This window comes from Acinonyx jubatus, chromosome B3 (genome assembly GCF_027475565.1).
Source record: "Acinonyx jubatus isolate Ajub_Pintada_27869175 chromosome B3, VMU_Ajub_asm_v1.0, whole genome shotgun sequence".
NCBI classification, from domain to species: Eukaryota; Metazoa; Chordata; class Mammalia; order Carnivora; family Felidae; genus Acinonyx; species Acinonyx jubatus.
Window position 1 is genome coordinate 112633193 of NC_069386.1, and position 18563 is coordinate 112651755.

The following is an 18563-nucleotide window of genomic DNA, read 5'->3' on the forward strand; positions in this document are numbered from 1 at the left end:
ACACTAGGGGTCCTGCCACTATATGCATTTCAGTAGGGTGAGAAAGCAAGGGCTGGGTGTGTATGCATCAGAGAGGGCAGGAGAAATGTCTGCTACTCTAAGGAAACTCAGAGAGCCCTGCTCCACACCAGGAGCACCCCTCTGAGCTATATGGATCTGCTGCAATAGTTCTAGCTCCCTCTGACTGCCCCATGGAGAGAATGAGCTAGAACTAAAAATCACCAAGGGAGATAATCCTCTGTACTTAATTGCTCCTTTCATTTTAGGCGTATGAAATAAATCATAACCTCTCTTACTTTCCATGATATTCTTGTGCAATATTGCTTTACAAAGTAGGAAGTTACCTCCATGCACAATATCCAGAGGAACAAGGCTAGCTTTAAGTATAGGTGCCATAAAAGGTTGTCCCTCACCCATGGGATTTAAAGAACATTAAAGAGCCTCCTATTTGAACCCATCCACACATTTCCCTTAATGATGCCTGAAATGCTTCTATTAATGATTTGTACCATCAGTTGAAGATCGTCCTAAGTGTACTCTTTTAATAAAGCAAACAGAAGGGGAAACACATTAGGTCCCTAACACTACAGCAGCTCTTAACCTTTATTGTTTTAACCACTAGTCCGGTTGAGAAACTGAAAAAAAGCAAACTCCCGTCACAGAACAATGCACTTAGATGGGTACATAATACAATTTCCACACAATTTGGGGGATTCACTGTTCTCCTGAAGCTCATTTGGAAAACCCTGCAGTCTGGAATTAAGAGTCCATGGTTCGGTGGCCATGAGTTTGACACATTCTTCCCCTCCATCTCCTCCGTTCCCCCCCCCCCGCCCCCACAAGAGCTCCCAGGCATCTGGGGGACACTGGGCCTAAAGATATAAGGCAGTACTGAAGGGAGGTTCTCACTAGTTCATCTATTTGCCTTTAACTGACTTGTCTAGAGTAAATTACAATTTATGACTCCCTCAGCAAGGAGTGTGGATTTCTCACACTGCCTGTCTCTTGGGGACAGGGCTCCCCTGGCTTCACAGGCACCAGTATATGTTAAGAGATGTCCAATTGAGATCACAGCCAAACAGGTTCTCACAACCCTTGCTGGTTGATCACATTACCTGAGAGCTGAGGTGGGGGAAGTTTTAACACCATATGAATAAATGGGGCTCACCTCTGAGGTTTTCGAATATCCCAGAGTCCCACTCCTTCCTTTGAATTGGCTGTGGCCAATAACCTGGGCTCCACAGGGTTAAACATGACACTGTGAAAGGCTGATGGATAGTTTGCCAGGCAGAAGGGCTCTGTGAATAGAGAAATGACAATCAGCCCCATAGCTCATTCAGCACCTCTGGGCCAGAGGCAGGCAAAGCAGGAATGTGATTGAGGAGAATCACACCCTATAGTAACTGTCCTAGTAGCCAGAGCCCCAAAGTAGTCGATCACCCCAGCAGTCACCCCTAGTCACAAGGCTCCAACAAGGACTAGCACATACTTTCTGCATGCAAAGTCTGAAAACAGCAACTCTAGCACATACAAACAAACTTAAAGCTATAATACTCAGAAACACTGAGCACTGTACCTCTTCAGATCCTGTGACAAAACAGAAATGGTTACAGGAACTGGGAAGGTAAGCTATTTAACAGTAAGTAAAATTGAATTCCACGAGCTGAAAAAATTTACAACCAATTACTGGTAGGATTATTGTACCTTAATCCAAATTTATTAGTTTTAGAAATTAAAAGTTTTAAACTACGCAAAAATTTAATGAAGACAAAGCAAAACAATGAGAAAAATGAAGATGATGAAACATAATAGCAGTCTTCCCTTCTCTCTAAATTGCTCTCTAAATTGAGAGGAAAATAGCCTCAGTCTAGAATTTTATGATTTCATTCCCAGTCTTGTAATATTTTTAAAAAGCACCTAATACTTGAACTCTTGCGTCCAGCCAGCTTCTCATCAACTTCACTTAGAAACCCTGCAGCCCTCTGCATAGACTAGCTGGCTCCAGGTGAGGAAGGAATGAATCGCCCTGCTACTCAGAAGGATATATTCCTGTGGAAGTTGTTTAGAAGCAACAGACCGCACTCCGCAGGGTCGGATATCACATGGGACACTGCACAAGCCTCTGGACTGGGGCGCTCAGTCATCTTAGCCAGCGGGCAGTGCAGAGAAAGGAGAATTTCACCTACCTAGGACATGGGGACCCAGCCACAGTTGCTCCTTGGAGCTACCTTATCTTCCTGACCCTAAGAACAAGCTTCTCTTATAGCCTGAATCTCAATAATGGGGCACAGCCCAGCATGTTAAAATGCTCTGAATATAGAATAAGAAAAAGATCCAGATCCTGTCAGACAAGACAGGCAGGAAAGCAATTCTGTGTACACAGGTTATGATCTTGACAAAACTGCACTAAATGTGGGCACAGGGGTGACACTGAGGTACAGCTGGAGGAAAGAGTCTTTGAAGACAGGCAGAGTTACAGAGTGAACTTTCTATTCAGGAAATGAGCGGAAATGATGCATTTCCTGAAAAACATCAGAGAAATTCAACAAAACAATTCTTCATTCTTATACTTCAGAAGCTCAAAGAGCACATTTGGAGGAGGAGCTCACCTGGACAATCCCCCTTACACAGAGAGTATTTGCCATCACTTTCAGTTTCTATACACACATCTGAAATTAGGATGCAAGTGTATAACACACCTGTTCTCTGTAAATAACCAAGACTCTGTGCATGTCAGCACCACACACAGAGCTGGCCTTTGGTAGCTACTCTCTACAATGAAGAATTGCATCTCCATCCCTTGGGGCCATTAAGTACCAAGGTGCTGTGGTGCTTACTGTCCAAGGGTTTGTGGAGACTCACAAGTGGCTCAAGGAGGACTGACAAAGGTGCCTCATTTCTGACTGCTAAGGGGTAGGATGGGACCTCCAGAGACACACATCTATGCCCCAGCCCAAGAGTTTCCTCTCCCTTCCCATCTCTCCCACTCAGGTTACTCAGGTCGTCAACTGGATCTGAATGAACTCGATATCAAATTCTTCAACACAGTCCAACAGCCCTTTGACCCTACCTCCATGGGGGGACTCCCGGATGTCCCAGATAAGAACCCGGCCATCATCTGAGGAGCTGGCAAAAATGTTGTCATTCACGGGGCTCACCGACAAGCCATATACCGCATCTTCGTGAGCAAACACATCCAAGGTCTCGCTGCTGAGAGACAGAGAGCAGAGAGAGGCACACAGGCACACACATGCACACGCAGAGTGCAGAGTCCCAGCCCCAGAGTTCCTCAGGTAGGGTTCTCTCTCATTTCCAGTAGAAAGTCAATCTAGTGAAACCCAAAGGAGATTGTATTTCCTTAGAAAGTAGGTACTGAATTTCAGGTAAAAAACAAAAACTCTTCTGGGGCCCCTGGATGGCTCAGTCGGTTAAGAGTCCAACTTCAACTCAAGTCATGATCTCACAGTTCGTGAGTTCGAGCCCCGCGTCGGGCTATGTGCTGACAGCTCAGAGCCTAGAGCCTGCTTCAGATTCTGTGTCTCCCTCTCTCTCTGACTCCCTCCCCCACTCATGCTCTGTCTCTCTCTCAAAAATAAATGAACACCAAAAAAATTTTTTTTAAATAAAAGTTCTATTAGAAAAACTTTTTATAGATTTCATGGTAAGTTTGCTTTTTGCACTAAATACGCATATCTGAAGGTAACTCAAGAGATGAGTTGAGTGTTTTCACTTACTGCAGAATGCATCTGCTTCTGTACAGATTTGGAGGTGGTGGTTGATTTCCAAAAACAAGGGAAAACTTTAAAGCAGCCAGGTCTGATGTCAGCAGGGGTAGAAGAGGGTTGATGTGGCAGTCTGGTATGGTAAGCATGAGCATGGCTCTGGGGCCAAGCTGTCTAAGTTCAGATCCTAGCACCACCATCTGACCTTATGTTATCTAACATCCCTACACCTCAGTTTCCTCATCTGCAATGAGACCATAATAGTATTGCTTCATAAAATTATTTTGAGGGTTAAACTGATTAATACATACAAAGCACCTAGAATAGTACCTAGCACATAAAGATTAGTTATTATTATGTTGTTGTTTCCTTCTCTTCCAATCTCTCCCTTTAAATTTTCACCTAAAAAGTGTAAGTTCATTCCAAATTTATAAACCCTTTTCTTTTTTTAAAATCCAAATTGTTTTTCAAAAAACAACATTGGTGTAAAGAGAATTTGCCTCTCTTCATATGAGAAACAGAGCCAGTCACCTTCACATACCAACAATCTATTTACCTTTCAACATCATGGAGGATAACTTGCTCATCATTTCCTGTAAGGGAGAAAAGCAGACATTTGAAAATTCCTGCAAAGTGCTCCCTGTCCATATTACAACATAAAATTTTAAAGTTTTCAGAAAACATATGAACAAAGTCAATGTTAATACAAAGCAGGAATATTAATTATGAAAAAAAGCTTTATAAGACTAATTTCAGAAGGACAGGATATTCTTTTTTTTTCTTTGAGAGAGAGAAGAGAGAGAGCATGCATGCAAGCAAGAGGGGTGGGTGGGGGGAGAGAGGGAGAGAGAGGGGTGGGTGGGGGGAGAGAGGGAGAGAGGGGGGAGGGAGGGGGGAGAGGGGGGGAGAGAGGGAGAGGGAGAGGGAGGGGAGGGAGGGAGAGAGAGAGAGAGAGAGAGAGAGAGAGAGAGAATCTTAAGTAGACTCCACGCTGGACACAGGGCTCAATCTCATGACCAAGAAATCATGACCTGAGCCAAAATCAAGAGTCAGACGCTTAACCAACTGAGCCACCCAGGTGCCCCATGGCTAGGATATTCTTATAAAGAATTTTTGAAAGCCTGTAGCAACTAGGTGTAACATAATGAGTTTCCAAAATGAATTATTCAATTGAAAAAATATATTTTTATATATTTTATATATATATATATAAAACAGCCATCACAACAACAACAAAACTGTGGCCATTAAGAAAATGAATAAATGATCATGGGTAAATTAATTCATTCATCCAATCTAGTTTTTTTTTTTTTTTTTTTTAATTAAGCAAAACACTCAACCGTGAGACGTGGAATACAGATATTCTATGCCTCAGTTTTTACCTATAAGATAGGGATGATAATTGTACATACTTCATAGGGTTCATGCAATGAAAAGAGATTTGTAAAACCACTCAGATTAGGGCTGAGCACTTAGTAAGCCCCCAATAAATGTTTGCTACTATTCATATCCTTATCATTTTTATAGCCATTAAAATGTGATGACTGTAGGGTTATAAATGATAGGAAAGTTTTTATCCACAACTTTTTTCTCTTGCATTTTTTTTTTATTCCATCAAGGAATCTAAAAATACTACATTCACAATTATGTGTAGTCCTGTAGTTTATATAACCAAACATAAAAACCTTATGAAAAGACAAAAGTAAAAAAATTCCCACTCCACACTGAAAGCACAGCCAACAGGCACTTAAACAGAAAGTAAAAGTAGAGGTAGAGGTGTGGCCCAGGTCATCTTAAAGCCCTGGCTACAAACTCTGTTGTGGGTGCATACCGAGTAAATCAAAACCATACTAATGCCTTTTTTTAGGTAATAGGAATAGCTGAGGGGATAGGGATACGGGAAGAGCAGATTCTGCCTGACCCTTGAGGAACTCCCAGTCCAGCTACACAAACAGTGACAAAATGGGTTATCTTGTTGTAGTGATATGCTCTACAATGGGGACACAGACAAAGGAGCAATTATTTCCTTCAGGAGCAGGTTGACAGTACATGGCAGAAGACGTCAATGTTTTTATAGGGAAGGAGACATTTGAACAGAAACTCTAATAACCCAAAACTATTACCAATGGATGACTCAGGGGAATTGGGGGGACCGGACAATTAATCATGACCCGTGACAGAACAGCAAGAGCAAACAATACAAGGGCACCAAAGGTGGCAAGTGGTGTAGTGGGCTAGAGTACATAATGCGGGGGAGGGAAGTGAGGCTAGAGAGGTAGACTGAAGTTTAGACTTTATCCTGTGGACACTGTAGGGTCAGAGGTTCACATGGTTAAACTTTATTTTTAAAAGAAAACTTGTATAAGTGACAAATTAGGAGGGCTAGAGACGTTGCAGAAATCACAAAGGCCACTGCAATAGTCCGGGTCAAAGATGAGGGCCTGAACCAGTGCAGTGGGTAAGGAAAGAGAGCAGAAACTAAAAGGATGAATATGAGAAGCTTCTAAGTCTGGTTGGTGAGTCACAAGATAGGTAAATGAAAGAAAGGAAGGTTTGAGGATGACTTCAAGATTTCTATTAGACTGAACCTGGTGAAACTGTCATTTTTTTGTAAGTTAAAAGTGCTTGATATCAGGGGCACTTGGGTGGCTCAGCTGGTGAAGTACCTGACTCTTGATTTCAGCTCAGGCCATAATCTCAAAGGTTTGTGAGTTTGAACCCTGCATCTGGCTCTGTGCTGACAGTATGGAGCCTGCTTGAAATTCTCTCCCCCTCTGTCTGCCCCTCCTCCCCACAAATAAATAAAAATAAAAAACCTTTTAAGAAAGTGCTTCAATATAAGCAGTTTCTTAAAGTTTAAACCTAATAGCTTGAATCATTAGGTGAACACTGATAATAACTGAGAAAGGGAATCCAGGGAACAAGAGGAAGTATTTGTGCAGGAGAAGAAGACTAATAATCTTGGTTTTAGATTTGCTGTACTTAAATTGCTTTTAGAACACATAGGTAGATATTCCATGCGAAAATCTGCAGTGCAAAAGGAAGGTCAGGGTTAGAAATGCGGTGCTCAGAAAGGAGTGTGGTTGATGAAAGGCATCACCAAGAGGCTGGCTTGAGCACAGGCCATTCCAATTGTACCCTAACACAATGTTTTTTCAAACTGGAGCCACCCATGGATCACAACATCAATTTGAGTTACAACCTTTAAGATCTTTAAAAATGAGGGGTGCCTGGGTGGCCCAGTCAGCTAAGCTTTTGGCTCTAGATTTCGGTTCAGGTCATGATCTCACAGCTGTGGGTTCGAGCCCCGTGTCAGGCTCCAGGCTGACAGTGAGGAGCCTGCTTGGGATCCTCTCTCTCTCTCTCTCTCTCTCTCTCTCTCAAAATAAACATTTAAAAAATATCTTTAAAAATGAAATAGAATTTTTAAAAAATCAGAATGTACCACACATAACAAGGTTAAGTACTATTTTAAATGTGTGCATGTTTCTGTATGCCACATTGCAATGTAAAAAATTTTCTATCAAAAAAGACAAAGAATGAGAGTAAAGGATCAAAAGAACAGAAGAAAGGAGGGAAGGAAGGAGGAATTACTCTCACATACATGTCTAAACTGCTATAATGCAGAGAAGACAAGCTATGGGAAACCATTTCTATAGCTCAGTGAAATAAGGGAAGAAAAACAAGGCTACTTTTTGGACTCTTTCATCTAAAATCTCAGCCACAGTGAATTTCCTAGGGTGGAAGTCTCCCTTCTTCTCACCTCCAGAGAATACTTTGGTGTTCCCACTGTTGAAAGCCAGGCAAAAAATGTTGGAATGGTGCTCTCCTTTCAGCTGTATGGGCTTGACTCTCGAGTGGATAGCTTGTTCCATGTGCCATAGCAGAACCCGACGGTCATCTCCTCCTTGAGAGGGGAATAAGAATCTAGGGTTAAAATGGCTGACACTTCAAGGCTGACACTCAGTTTTGCCAGCCTTGAACTCTATCCCTTCCAAAACTGCAACTCCCCGACTCTGTGAGATTCTGATGGGGCACATAAACCCAGGACTCTACCGCCTTAACCATCGGGAGATACATGGTCTCTAAGCCACTCACTTTTCCCCAGGAATTAAATCTTGAACAGACATATGGAAAGGGATAAACACTGATATTGAAACCCTCAAAGGCACTCTATTCCTGACTTTCCAGAGACTCAGTTGTTTAAATATATTTTTGCTTGCTACCTAAAATCCTTCTACTAATGTTCCCGGCAACCTTTTCTTATCTAACAGAAGGTGAGCTGGTTTCTAATGCTTGCAACCAAGGAACTCCATGGTAATAGTTCTAGCATACTAGTTTTCAAAGCACTCTCCTTGATGTGATTTCATTGAATATGGGACAGCATACAAATGATAACTAAGGAATTGACTGTCACAGCAGGATCTAGACAGAGCCTAGCTCTCATGAAGCCCAGGTTCACCTCTTTTCCTTTGCATAACTTACAATAGTCTGAATTAAATGAGCAGTATCGTACTGCATGAGCCAGCTCCTAGAGAATAATTATGTTCTATGTATTTTTTATTTTTGCAGATGCATTAAAAATGTCTGGAAGGATAAATAACTGTTACGTGTTAACAATGGTTAACAGTGGTTATTATTTCCAGGAAATAGGATTAAAATAAAAAGAACAGACTGGAGGGTTCTTACTTTTATTTATTTGGCACCCCCTCACTTTTTATAACAAGCCTATATTAGTCTCCTAATAAAAATTAAGTTACAACAGGGCAAACATGAGCAGCAAACCACAGCAATCTCTATTCCTCTTCTTCCCCTTCTCCATTCAATACAACAGCCACAAATTATAGCACACCCATACGAGGGCATACCATGCAGCCATGAAATCAGTAAATCTAGAACTTGGAAAGATGTCCAAAGGTCTTTGTGCAGGGGGAAAATAAGGTGTAAAACAGTATGTGTACCAAAAAGCATTCTGTGTAAAACAAAAATTTTAAAAACTCCAGGACTGCAGGATCCTTGTCAATTTATTTACTGTGGAGTCTCCAAGCACCTAAATGAGTGCCCCCAAAGAGCAGAACTAATATGCTCATACTTGCATATCTATGTTTGTATTTGCCTATCTATATATCTATAAAAGAAACTGTTTATACTGGACACCATCTCCAGACTAGAGTTGGGAAACGTTTTTACTGTGGTAAAATACATAAAACATGAAATCTACCATTCTAACCATTGTTAAGTATACAATTCTATATACTTACACCGTATACTTGCACATTCTTTGTATTTGCACTGTTGTGCAACCATCACCACTATCCATCCCCAGAATCTTTACATCATCCCAAACTGAAACTCTGTACCTAATAAACAATAACTTTCCCCGCCCTCAGTAACTACCATTTTACTTTCTGCCTCTGTGAATTTAACTGTTCTAGCTAACTCATATAAGTGGAACCATACAATAGTTGTCTTTCTGTGTCTGTCTTGCTCACTTTGCATAATATCTTCAAAGTTCATCCATACTGTAGCATGTACCAGAATTCCATTCTTTTTTAAGGCTAATATTCTGTTATACACATACACACACACCATATTGTGTTTATCCATTCATCCACTGATGGACATTTGGGTTGTTTTCACCTGTTGGCTATTGTGAATAATGTTGCTAAGAACATGGATGTGCAAATATCTGTTCAAGTCTCTGTTTTTAATTCTTTTGGGTTTATATTATTGGGAACCTTTTATATTTTATTTTTTATTTCAAGCTTTTTATTTCAATTTTAGTTAACATGGGGGCACCTGGGTGGCTCAGTCGGTTAAGCATCCGACTTCAGCTCAGGTCATGATCTCACAGTTCGTGAGTTCAAGCCCCACATTGGGCTCTGTGCTGACAGCTCAGAGCCTGGAGCCTGCTTCCAATTCTGTGTCTCCCTCTCTCTCTGACCCTCCCCTGCTCATGCTCTGTCTCTCTCTGTCTCAAAAATAAATAAAAAACATTAAAAAAAAAAAAAAAAGAAAATTGTTATAAAAAAATTAAAAAAAATAAATTTTAGTTAACATGTGTGGTAAAATTGGTTTCAGGTTTCAAGTGTAGAATTTCGTGATTCATCACTTACATACAACACTCAGTGCTCATCACAATAAGGGCACTCCTTAATATGGATCACCCATTTAGCCCATCCCTCACCCTTCTCCCTCCATCAACCAACCCTCAGTTTGTTCTCTACAGTTAAGAGTCTCTGATAGTTTTCTTCCCTCTCTTTTTCCCCCCTTCCCCTATGTTCATCTGTTTTGTTTCTTAAATTCCACATATGAGTGAAATCATATGGTATTTGTCTTTCTCTGACTGACTTATTTCGCTTAGCATAATACACTCTAGCTCCATACATCTTGTTGCAAATGTAATATTTCATTCTTTTTGATGGCTGAGTAAATATCCCACTGTATATAAATATATACACATCTTTATCCATTCATCAGTCAATGAATTTGGGCTGTTTCCATAATATGGCTATTGTTGATAATTCTGCTCTAAACATTGGGGTGCACGTGACCATTTCAATCAGTGTTTCTGTATCCTTTGGGCAAATACCTAGTAGTGCACTTGCTGGAACGTAGGATAGTTCTATTTTTAACTTTTTGAGGGCCTTCTATACTGTTTTCCGGAGTGGCTGCACAAGTTTGCATTTCTACCAACAGTGCATGAGAGTTCCTTTTTCTCCACACCATCGCCAACACCTGTTGCTTCCTGTGTTGTTAATTTTGCCCATTCCGACCTGTGTGAGGTGGTATCTAATCATGGTTTTGATTTGTATTTCCCTGATGAAAGTGATGTTAAGCATCTTTTCATGTGTCTATTAGCCATCTAGATGTCTTCTTTGGAAAAATATCTGTTCATGTTTTCTGCCCATTTCTTAACTGGATTATTTAGTTGTTGGGTGTTGAGTTTGATAAGTTCTTTATAGATTTAGGATACTAACCTCTTGTCAAATATGTCATCTGCAAATATCTTCTCCCACACAGACTGTCTTTTAGTTTTGTTGACTCGAGAAATTTTATATCTTATATTTTAATTCTTACTTTACACCTTCCTGTAGTACTTGACCTTTTGCCAGAAACATGTTTCCTTTTATAATGTAATTTTAAAAATCAATAGAAGATACAGTAGCCAAGTCAAATTTATTCTCCCTCCCCTAGAAAGAAGTTGCCTCTGCTGCTTGAGTTCCTTCTTTCTTTCATTGTTGGTCAAAATCAAGTTCTGTGTCATCCTCCAAAGTGTTTCATTCTCTACCAAACTGATCCCTTAAGTGTGGCCTTGTGTTCTGTGTTTATGATTTGCCTATTTCAACTATGAATCTCTGGCCTGGGATGGTTATCTAAATTCTAGATCTTAGGATGGATGGATGGCTCAGTCAGTGGAGCATGGGACTCTTGATCTTAGGATTGTGAATTCAAGCCCCACTTTGGGTGTAGAGATGATTTAAAATCTTTTTAAAAAATTCAAATCTCTTATAAGTTAAAGTCAAAAAAAATAAAGGTTTGGGTTTTTGTTGTTTTGTTTTAATGAATAGTAACACAAAGGAGTTTTTTACCCTAATAATAGATTCATACAGGCAGTGGGCACTTTAGTTCTCCATAGTTCCTACTCTTACTGTTTTTTCCCAACACTGAAGTCACAGGTCAGGGACCTATCATAGCTCTTGCTCCTGTGTATCCTGTGTTACAGAAATATTTCTCTGTGCCCATGTCTCTATCAAAAGTGGAAACTCAAAAGATAAAGAAGCCCACATGTTTCTTCTACTTACTCACGTTTCTAATCTAATCTCCCTGAGCCTGAGTTTCATCAAAAAAAAACTGGGATCATAACAGCTCTGCCCTCGTGGGTTTTATAGATTATAAAGTCAAATACAAGAGGGTTAAGTAACTTACCAAGGTCGCACAGTAAGTAAAGTGGTTGAGCTGAGATTCAAAAGCAAGCAGTTAAGACTCTATAGCCTCCATTCTTAATCACTACTCTAGGTTGCCTGCCTTATAGAACAAAAAATTAACCATAAATGACAAAGCAGTTCACCTAATGGACAACTGAAGGGATTCTCTACCTTGGTAACATAACTGAAAAATGTACAAGTCAGAATAAAACAGGGGAGCATAGGAATAAAAACAGAGGCCAACCAAACTATAGTAAACTGAGAGACCAGAAACAGGGACCAAGAAAAGACTCCCTGAATTGAAAGATTCTAGCAATACACAAAATGGACAATGGCTTATACAAAGAATTCCTACAAATCAATTTTTAAAACCATTAGGAAAAGAGGCAAATATGATAACTCACAGAAGAGGACAACCAAAATAGCCAAAAGATATTACAGAGGATCTCAACCTCTATAGTAATCAGGAAAATGCAAATTATAATTTAAATAAGTTCTTACAAAGTGACACAAGGAAATGTACAAGGATGTACACTGCATCACTGTTTACAATAGCAAACAACGAAATTCTAAATAATACAAATATCCATCAATATATAAACTAATAAATTCCATTGGAATACAAATACAAATTAAATCTAAACCAAGCAGAACACACAGCAGTTAAAATGAACTAGATATATGTGTACCAACATAAATCTTGAAAACCTAATGGCAAGTAATAAAGCAAGTTTCAGAAGGATATGTAAAAGATAACATTAAATATATATTTTTAACTATATAAAATAATACCATATAGTTTGTTGATGAACACACATATACTAAAGAGGACTTCAATTGTACCTGTAAAGTTTTGTTTCTTTAAAAAAAATAAAAACAGACTATAAGCAAATTTAACAAATTGTCAACATTTTGTCAAATCCAATTGGTATCTATTTAAAAAATTCTTTTAAGTTCCAGTATAATTAACATACAGTATTATATTAGTTTCAGGTGTACAATATAGCTATTTAACAATTCTACACATTACTCCGTTCATTTCTCTACTTTTCTTTATGCTTTATGGTATCAAGGAAATATTGTTACATCTCTTTTTTAATTTTAAGTGGGGTCCATGCCCAACGTGGGGCTTGAACTCATAATCCTGCGATCAAGAGTCACACTATCAGCTGAGCCAGCCAGGTGCCCCAATATTGTTACATCTATAAAGCATATCGGGGAACCTGGGTGGCTCAGTCGGTTGAGCATCAGACTTTGGCTCAGGTCATGATCTCACAGTTTGTGGGTTCGAGCCCTGAGTCGGGGCTCTGTGCCCACAGCTTGCTCAGAGCCTGGAGACTGCTTCAGATTCTGTGTCTCCTTCTCTCTCTGCCCCTCCCCTGCTCACGTGCTGTGTCTGTCTCTCAAAAATAAATGTTAAAAAAAAAATTTAAGTATAGCAATGACACTGTGGTGCTGTTAAAAAACAAAAAAGTGCCTATCAGTTAGGGATGCATATATACTAAGGTAGGTGAAATAGTATGTCTGGAATTTCCTTTAAAATATTACAGAAAAAAGGTGGGGGAGGGTGCCTGGTGGCTCAGTAGGTTGAGTTTGCAGCTCAGGTCATGATCTCACAGTTCAGGATCAAACCCCAGGTTGGGCTCTACACTGACAGTACAGAGTCTGCTTGGGATTCTCTCTCTCCCTCTCAAAATAAATAAACATTAAAAAAAAAAAGTAGGGGACATAGGTGATCTTTTTTTAAGATTTTATTTTTAAGTAATCTCTACACCCAACATGAGACTCAAACTTACAACCCTGAGATCAAGAGTCGCATGCTCTACTCACCGAGCCAGCCAAGCACCACAGGATAGGCGATTAATAAAATGTTGGTAATTTTTTTCTTTTTTCTTTTTTTGAGAGAGAAAGAGCACGAGTGAGGTGCAGAAAGAGAGAGAGAGGGAAAGAGGGAGAGAAGAGGGACTCACCTGAAGCAGGGCTTGTGCTCACTGGAAGTGGGGCTTGAGCTCACCTGATGTGGGACTCAAACTCATGAAACAGGACATCCTGACCTGAGCCAAAGTCAGACGCTTACCAACTGAGGCACCCAGGCACCCAATGTTGGTACTTATTATGGATGGGTATACTATACTTTTGTGAATGCTTGAACATTTCCATAAAATAAAACATTTTGGATTTTTAAAGTTTTTATTTTGTTTTGGTTTTAATGTTTATTTTTGAGAGAGAGGGAGAGCATGCACAGTACAAAGGCAGAGAAAAAGAGAATCCCAAGGAGGCTTCACACTGCCAGAGCAGAGCCTGATGTGGGACTTGAACTCATACCGTGAGATCATGCCCTGAGCCGAAATCAAGAGTCAGACACTTAACTGCCTGAGCCACCCAGGTGCCCCAAAACATTTTGGATTTTTAAAATTTTCATGATAGAAAAAGAAAACAAAACTCTCTAGGATGGGCTGGGATACTCATGGCAAAGGAAAAACTGGTAGCACTTCTATTTATTTACTCAGACCTATGCAAGGCAGCACAGCCTCTCCTGAATTAGAGTAGCTCTAAAAAAAAAGTTCAATAAACAAGAAAATAATATCTACATCTATGCACTCAGAGACATAACCATTCTCAGCTAAGGGTCATCCCCCATTATCCAAACAGCATTATCTTTAGTGTTCGTTCTAGACATTTAAAGAATGATTTACTTTTGCCAAATAAATACTTAGTAATTTAAAATGCATGGTTATTTGTAGAATGCCTTGGGACCATTTAAAACGATGTGTCCTTACTACTCGCCATGATGATGACAGCCCAAGTCCATAAGAGATTGGAATCACTGAGGCAGAAATTATGGCTATGGCAAGGCCTGCTTCTACTTTGCCCTCAAGGTTAGTGTCAGAAGATGTAAGGTGCACCTCTTCCCGGCCAACACACACATACACGCACACACATATTTCCTTAGGCAAGGTATTAAGAGCTCTGTGCCAACACAATACTTTTCAACCATGTGTTGGCAAAAACCACAGTGGTGCAAACTGAGGTATCACCTGAAATTGCTGGGCTGCTTTGAAGCCACTAGAGGAAGAATAACAGCAACAGCTGTGGCCAATTCTCTGCCCCTGCCCACCCCCCACAAAGCAAAGGATGGCTGGTAAAATAAGGATAAATCAGTTCAGAACCTGAAAAACTCTATAGTTCTCTCTCTGTGAATCATCTAATCAATTCAAAAGAGCAGAGATGGGGCACCTGGATGGCTCAGTCGGTTGAGCATCCGACTTGAGGTCACAGTCTCGCAGTTCGTGAGTTTAAGCCCTACGTGGGCTCACAGCCTGCTTTGGATCCTCTACCCGGTCTCTCTGCCCCTTCCCCCACTTGTACTCTCTCAAAAATAAACAAACATTAGCGGGGGGAAAAGCAGAGATTACATGGTTCCATGCACAGAGACTGTTGGACCTGCAAAGAATCGAAGTGAAGAGTTCGATCCTTTAAGCTGGCTCTGTGAGCCTGGCAGTCAAGTGCTTCTGTGAGGTTGGCCCCAGTCTCTCTAGGGCTTCTGTGGAAGGAGCACAGGGACCTCTTAGGAAGGCAAGGACTTTCTGCTTGGCACTAGTACCAGGCAAGGGACAAGCAGAGGACAGGGCTTCTAGGCCTGGTTTCCTCACAGACGCTTGCCTAGCTTCAATCCATCTGAGAACCCCAAAAGAACATAGCTACTCTGATGCTCGTCTTATTGGGTTGATTTAATTCTGCATTAAACTCACTAACTCATCCCCAAATGTACTATAATCACATTGTGGCAGCAGTTTTGTAGTTACAGAAAAACTATACTTAAAAAGCACTCTTTCTCAACGGATCCTGAGCTATAAGCAGAAACTATATAAGCCCTCACACCATACTGTAACAAAAGTAATTATTTAACATTCTTCTTATTTTATAGCCCAGAAAAGCTAAGTCCCACTAGGAAAAAGAATTTGCTTTGGGCTTCCTCAGAAAGTCAGCCAAGCATAGGAAGGAACTGAGAGAGCATTCTGAAACTCAGGATCAATTACTCCTGCAGCACATTGTTGAAGAGCAAGAGACTAAACCATTTAAAAATCCATCAATAGAAGTCTGGTTAAAATTATTGTTTTAATGTGACATAAAGTAGATGGTAGGGGCCAGGGGCTGGGGTTGGGGTGGGGGGTGGCAGGACAATGTGGAGTTGTTATATAATAGGAACAGAGTTTCAATTTTGCAAAATGAAAAAGTTCTGGAGATGGATAGTAATGATGATTGTATAACAGTGTGAAGTACTTTATGCAAGTGAACTGTACATTACAGTTAAAAATGGTTAAAATGAGGGGCACCTGGGTGGCTCAGTCGGTTAAGCATCCGACTTCGGCTCAGGTCATGATCTCACAGTCTGTGAGTTCGAGCCCCGCGTTGGGCTCTGTGCTGACAGTGCAGAGCCAGGAGCCTGTTTCAGATTCTGTGTCTCCCTCTCTCTCTGCCTCTCCCCTGTTCATGCTCTGTCTCTCTCTGTCTCAAAAATAAATGAACGTCAAAAAAATTTTTTTAATTAAAAAAATGGTTAAAATGGTAAATTTTGTGTTATGTATATTTTACCACAATAAAAATGCAAAAACCAGCTTATTGTTCATGTATGTACCATGTATTATGATGCCAAAAAAAAAAAAAAAGACAAAAAACATGAGGCAGTTCTGTCTGTACTGACATGGAATAATCATGGATTAAAAAAGTGTAAGGGGCACCTGGGCGGCTCAGTTGGTTAAGCATCTGGCTTCTGCCCAGGTCATGATCTCACGGTTTGTGGGTTCGAGCCTTGTGTTGGACTCTGTGCTGTCAGCTCAGAGCCTGGAACGTCCTTCAGATTCTGTGTCTCCCTGTCTCACCCCCTCCACCACTCACACTCTGTCTCTGTCTCTCTCTCAAAAATAAATAAACATGAAAAAAAAATTTTTTTAAGTGTTAGTGACTGTATTAACTATTCAAAACACTATTTTCTTTAAAAAACCAACCAGAATGGGATTAGATCCAGGGTCTCATCTCTGATAGGCAGCAAAGGTGGTGCTACGGAAGGGTACACGAAGTACAAGCTCTGGAATAAAAGTGTCTGAGCACACCATCCATGTGTCCTTGAGCGAGTTATTCTACTTCTCTAACCTCAGTTTTATGATTGTAAAATGAAAAAAATACCAACTATCTCACAGGGCTGCTGTGTGTATTGAGAAAATACATATAAAAACACTTACCCAGTGTGCCATATGTTAGGTATATATACCCCTCAAAATGTTCTAGTTTCTTACACATATCATTCATGAATTTGTTCTTATCTTTCCAACTCTTGTTCTAGGTAGCATAAGGGTATGAATAGCATGATACATTTTTTTTAAGATTTTATTTTTAAGTAATCTCTACACCCAACATGGGGCTCAAACTCACAACCCCGAAATCAAGAGTCGGATGCTCTACCGACTGAACCAGGCACCCCGATACATTTTAATGAAAGAAAAACATACACAAATTTGTACATGGAAGGACAGATGCAAAATGGCTAACAGAGGTTACTTCTTGGAAATAGCAATTTTACTTAATACCCTTTTATGTTGCTGCAGTTGTTTTTTTGTTTTTGTTTTTGGGTTTTTTTTTCTTTTTAACTTGCAAGGACTAGAGGAAAATTATTCCGCCTGGCTTTCTTTTCAGCCTATTTACTCCTTCTTTTCAGTGCGCATAATGTAACTGTTTTGTGACGCCAAACCTCTTTTTGTATGGACCATCCCTCTCCTGCGCTCTAAGAGGCAGCGTGAAGACACAGAGGCAGAGCGTGTGTGCCACACAGCCCAGCCACATCAGTGAGTGGGAAATAAAGTCTGCTTTGCTATTTTTCCAAAGTTGAAAATAATTAGCATTTGTATAGACATTCATTCACACACATCTTTGCTTGTGAGGTAAAGATTACATAACCCTTTTTTCCAGATGAGAATCAGAGAGACATGGCTAGGCCTGGAGCCTAAAACCAAGTTGTATCCCTCCTACCAAAGTGCAGAGGCCAGACCACTACTTAGAATTTCAAGTGAATCTGCCCTACAGCATTCATTACACAGGAGAAAAGCATTTTCCATTTTGTCTCCAGTTTTTTTTGCCTAGAGGTGCCTAGCATTTTGCTGGCTTTTATTTTTCTTAAGCCATTTTTAAGTGTAGAGTTTTGTGCCATTAAATACATTCGCATTTTTACGTTATTGGGCAACCATCACCACCACCCATCTCCAGAACTTTTTCATCTTCCCAAACTGAAACTCTGTACCCACTAAATAATAATTCTCCATTCCAGCCTCCCTCCTCCCTGCTGGCAACCACGATTCTAACTCTAGAGACATGACTTCTGTCTATGAATTCAACTATTCTAGGTACCTCATATAAATGGACTCATATAAAAGTTGTCCGTTTATGACTGGCTTATTTCATCGTAATGTCCTCAAGGTTCACCATACTGTGGCATGTGTCAGAATTTCCTTTTTCAGGCTGAATAATGTTCTATTTTATGTATACACCACATATGGGTGATAGCTTGCTCCCACCCTTTGGCTCTAGTGAATAATGCTATTATGAACATGAGTGTACAAATATCTGTTCAATTTCCTGCTTTCAATTCTTTGGGGTCTACACCCATAAATGAAATTCCTGGATCATATGTCAATTCCATGTTTACTTTTCTGAGAAACTACCATACTGTTTTCCACAAGGGCTGTACCATTTTACATTCCCACTAGCAATGTGCAAGACTTCCAACTTTTCTACATCCTCACCAACACCTGTTATTTTCTGTTTTGTTTTCTTTTATTTTGTTTTTAAGTAAGAGCTATGCTAATGGGTTTGACATGTTTGCTGGCCTTTTTGACCTTCAAATAAGACACTAACGTGA

The 18563-nt window shown here is 40.1% G+C and overlaps 1 protein-coding gene across 3 annotated transcripts in view; it reads right to left on the reverse strand.

Moving 5' to 3' along the window:
- Positions 1–18563, reverse strand: part of DCAF5 (DDB1 and CUL4 associated factor 5) — a 103701-nt gene that overhangs the window by 67193 nt on the left and 17945 nt on the right. For all 3 annotated transcript variants that reach the window (XM_027066023.2, XM_027066021.2, XM_053224615.1), the window contains exons 2-5: positions 7486–7629; positions 4279–4315; positions 3071–3210; positions 1169–1298 (exon numbers count right to left, since the gene is read on the reverse strand). In XM_027066023.2, the coding sequence (XP_026921824.1) occupies positions 1169–1298; positions 3071–3210; positions 4279–4315; positions 7486–7597 (419 nt within the window). In that variant the 5' untranslated portion in view covers positions 7598–7629. The remainder of the gene's footprint in view (positions 1–1168; positions 1299–3070; positions 3211–4278; positions 4316–7485; positions 7630–18563) is intronic.